Consider the following 4,876-nt stretch of genomic DNA (forward strand, 5'->3'; position numbering starts at 1 on the left):
AAAGAAAAAGTTATAAGAATCATTTTGTAACATTATGACAAATAAAAGAAAAAATATAAACAAAAAATTAAAAATTTCACTTTTATAAAAGACATTTATATTGAAATTTAGTCTTTTATCAAAATTTAAAATTTCATTACACAAATAAACTAAACTTATTTTTTTTCCCCTGGAAAAATCGTAATCTTTCATTATAATTTGAAAAATTACATATTGTAGATGCATCAAGATGCATATGCTAGAGTCTGTCAGCCTGATGGCTCAACAGAATAGATATCAGAAATATTAGCATAGTTGACCGGATCATCACACAGGATGTTCGTTAAGGTCCTTTTGTTTTATATACATATTGCCACGCAGGGCCATTTTATATACTTTCCGTCCAAAAAGTAATCAAAAAACTGTACAATTACTTCAAAATTTATATCAGATATTCAGTTCATGGGCTGTCCGCCCTGTGGTAATGAGGGTCTATGTATGGCCGATGATAATATTGAAATGCATTTGACCCTCGCTGTTCCTGGATCAACCACTCTCCTCGGGGTAGTGACGTGGCCGCCTTGGATAGTTCGTCGGCACTGCTGTTGTGTTCCTTGTAAATATGATTACAAGTAATATCATTAAAATGTACCTTCATAATATTTATTTCATCCAATATATTTCTGAGTGTGTGAGTGTGGCAAGCAATTGTAGCATTAAACCAGTCTACGATGATCTTCGAATCGCCGAAAATATGAATGTTCATGCAATTATGACCCAATGAGAAATGCATGAGGTGACGAAGTGTTATGAGCTCGGCAAAATTGTTTGAGCCAGTCCCCAAACCCATTCGGACTTTATAGTAGTGTTGTTCGCTCATGTAGAGGATAAATCCGCCCCCGCATCCCTGCTGTTGGGCTGCGCCATCAAAAAATGCCCATGGGGTATTTTTATCTATGTGAGGAGGGTCGCGGGGCCTTCGGGCTCGAGGTTGGGGTGGTTCCGGCATATCATTGTAAGCTGATATAATCTGTGCATATGAGTGCGGCCAGCTTACAGTTTTGCCATCAAATATTGTTCGGTTCCGTGCCAACCATAGTTGCCAGCTGATAATAAGAGGGAGGCTCTGTAATTTGGATCCCTTGTGCCGGTGATACCAAACTTCCCAAGCCCTATTCAAATCGTCACCCTCCCAGGTGCCCGTGAATTGAATCGCAGATGATATGTTTTGCCATAGATCCGTCAGGGCAGTACACTTCAGAAAGAGGTGTGTTGTTGATTCAGCAGCGTTTTTACACAGCGAACACCAGGTAGGCCCGTGGATGGCTCGATGCATGAGATTTTCCCCGGTGGGGACTTTGTTTTTTAGTATACACCAGAAGAATAATTTGGTCCGAGGTGGCGCTGTGAGATTCCAAATAGCCTTCCACCAGAAAGTTATCAAGTCTGGAACTTTGTGTGATATCAGCACTTGGTAGCCCCCTTTTGGAGTATACATACCGCTGTCTGATTGATGCCAAATGAGTTCATCCGATCCCTCTTTTATCCTAATGTGTGATTCGTGAAGAGCTGTAATATATTCATTCCATTCATGGTGCCAGCATTGAGGCAAATTGATTTGATGTGCGGATTTCCATCTTTGAGTAAGTATGGTGGTATTGAGAGGATCCGCAATGTTGGCTATGACCTTGATTTCTTGGGAGTGTATATGCTGTATAAGATTCCTGGTTAAACGATGTCTTCCACCGCTCCCAATCCAGGGATCAATACCAATGCGAGCCGACTGTCCATTATTTATTCTCCAAATCAGATTGTCCCTGATGAGAGGCAATGAATGAAGAAGTGCCTTCCAGACAGATGAGATGCCAGTTTTGGGCCAATTTGGGAGTCGAATCCATTCCATGATATTCATTGGCCAAACGTATTTATGATATGATATGCTAGTCCAAAGATTTTGACCCGTGAGCAAAGTCCACCCCATTTTAGCAGCAAGTGCCTGTGCGAAAAGAGGCAGGTCTTTTAAGCCCCAACCTCCCCATTTCTTGGGCAAAGCTATCCTATTCCAGGCCACCCAGGAAAAAATCCTCTTGTCTTGGTTCCCATTCCATAGAAATCTGTTGCAGATTTGGTGAAGTCTGGCCAAGATGTTTCTAGGTATCCAAGCAAGTGCCATCCAATAAACAGGTGTGGCCTCAAGGACCGATTTTACCAGTACAAGTCTACCGGCTCTTGATAAGTATCGGTGACTCCAAATTTTTAGCCTCTTCTCTAGTTTTGATACGAGCCAAGTCCAATCAACAATCTTCTGACTGACAGGCTTGATCTAGAATCCCAGGTATTTTAGTCCCCGATCTAGAGGATTGATGCCATAAGGAAACAGTCGATGCGCATATTGGGACTCATGAATGGAAGTGCGGGTGAATATGATGGAAGATTTTGAGTGGTTTGCTAACATGCCAGTGGCAGATGAGAAGAGGGATAGGATCTTTGAGAAGGAGCGGGAATCCCTGATACTGCCATCAAGAAAAATAATAACGTCATCCACAAACAGGAGGTGGGTGAGATAACAATCATCTGATATCTTGAGACCACCAAGATCACCATCCCTCTTAGCTGATGCAATCAATCGGCTGAGACCATCCATGACTATCAAAAATAGAAGAGGAGACAGGGGGTAGCCTTGTCTGAGTCCTCTTTCAGAATGGAAAAAATGAGATGCAGACCCGTTAATGAGCACACTGAAGGTTGGAGTGGTTATACAGGCCATGATCCATGTGATGAAGTTGTGGGGGAAACCCAAGTGGATAAGGAGCATCTTAATATATAGCCAACTGACACGGTCAAAGCCTTTGCCAGGTCGATCTTTAGGGTGATGGCCTTTTGGTGTTTGGTCCAGATGGAGTGGATGGCTTCCTGGGCCGAGCCAATAGCTTCATGGATCTGTCGGTGTTCAAGAAAAGCAAATTGTTGAGGAGCAATATGACGTGACAGGATAGGGCGAAGACGATTAGCAATGATCTTGGAGATGATCTTATAGAGACAATTGCAGAGTGAGATGGGTCTGTAATCATCGAAGGAGGATGGGGAGTCCGACTTAGGTATGAGGGCTATAAATTTCGAGTTGATGGCATTATACATTGTTCTGGATACACGACATTCCTCCACTACCCTTAGCAGATCATGGCTGAGCAGCTCATAGAAAGCAAGGTAGAATTCGATGGTCCAACCATCTGGACCTGGGATTTTATCCTTTTTGAACCATTTCAAAGTGCCCTCAAGCTCCCCAGGTGTCACAGGATCAAAGAGAGCCTCTGCTTCATCCCCATTTACAAACCTGGGGAAATGACCAGCAATATTTATAATGTCAGCAAGAGTCGAGCCTGGAGGGTTTTTATAAAGATTCCTGAAGTGTGATGATCCCAGGTGAGAGAGCTTGTTAAATGTATCAGCCACACCTCCTTCCAGATTCGGCATGCTCCATATAGTATTAGTGACTTTCCTGCCCTGTGCATAATTGTGAAAAAACCGAGTGTTTTCATCCCCTGCCTTTAACCATATAGCTCTGCTTCGAAGACGAATAGATTCCTCTCTGTCTTTTAATATCTGTGACTTCTGTCTTTCAAGCTCCACCAGGTGAGATTTATCTTCAGCAGTGACAAACCCCAAACCTCTTTCATCCATTAGGGTGCAGAGCTCAGTTTCTATGTGCAGAAGAGCCGAATTTTCCCTCTGATGCTTCTCTTTGGCCCAGTTGATGGATAGGTGCTTTAGCTGGGTTAGATTGGAGCAAAATCCCTTTGCTAATGTGTCTGATCTGTCAATCGGATTCACAGCCCAAAAATCCGAGACCATCCGAATATAAGATGGATCCTGAAGCCATATGTGATTAAATTTGAAGGGGGCTTTTGGTTTTTGTATAGGACCCGAGATCTCCAAGTATACAGGGGAGTGGTCCGATATGCCACCAGCTCCAACCCATTGTTTGTATTGATGCAGCTACTGAATAAGGGATCCTTTCATGATAAATCTGTCAAGTCTGCGCGCGAGGGCCGCCTCGCCCACCCTTCTGTTCCACCATGTGGGTAGAGGTTTGTTCATAGGGACATCAATCAGATTGTGTCTTTCCAGTAGATCAGTCATATAGCCAGTGATCGAGTCGACCTGAGCCATAGATCCCCAAGATTCACCATAACCCAGAGAAAAATTGAGATCACCTCCAATGATGATATTCTCCTTAGATAAAATAGAAAGTCCAAGCAGATGTTGCCAGAACTGCTCCCTTTGCTGACAAGGACCATAGATGTTTATAACCCTAAGGCTGGTCCCCAGCTCTGCCGAAAAAAGGTCTATACCCATATACCCCCGACCTCCCCAGGAGGCTATAACTCTGATGGATTTGGGATTGTACCCAATAGCAAGACCTCCGGATCGCCCAGTAGAGTCTATGGCCGAAAAAATCCACCCCGGGCACATAGAGGTTAAGGAATCAGAGATGAGATCGGCCGGGCCAAGGGTCTCTTGAAGTAGTATGATGTCAATAGGAATAATCTCAAAAAGTCTCCGCAGGGCTAGTTTCTTTGAGGCACTAGCCATGCCCCTGCAGTTAAAGGAAAGGCATTTCATGGGGGGATGCTGGCAGGGGTGTTCGCTGCTCTAAGAACCCCGTCAAGAGTAGATTGACGGCCAGAGGCTACTTCAACTCCAGCACGTCGGATAGCCTTAGATAGGTCAGATTTTCTCCCCCGAGATGTCAAGGGGGTTGATCTAGGAATGGCAAGACCCAAACCAGCAAAATGCAAAGGGGAATCCTGGGTTATAATGCGAGGACGAAGGTTATAGTGATGAGACTTTGTCCCCCGAGATGAAGAGGGAGAAGAGGAGGGCGAGGATAGGGAGT

The 4,876-nt window shown here is 44.1% G+C and overlaps 1 protein-coding gene across 1 annotated transcript; it reads right to left on the reverse strand.

Annotated features, from left to right (window-relative positions):
• Positions 1-439: 439 nt before the first annotated feature.
• LOC149247637 (uncharacterized) lies at positions 440-1,960 on the reverse strand. The gene has a single exon (XM_089444803.1). The coding sequence runs from the start codon at positions 1,958-1,960 to the stop codon at positions 440-442; it is 1,521 nt and encodes a 506-aa protein (XP_089300929.1).
• Positions 1,961-4,876: the final 2,916 nt, after the last annotated feature.

This window comes from Pinus tabuliformis, chromosome 7 (genome assembly GCF_031772625.1).
Source record: "Pinus tabuliformis cultivar Carrire ecotype Pingquan chromosome 7, CPIR1, whole genome shotgun sequence".
Classification (NCBI taxonomy): domain Eukaryota; kingdom Viridiplantae; phylum Streptophyta; class Pinopsida; order Pinales; family Pinaceae; genus Pinus; species Pinus tabuliformis.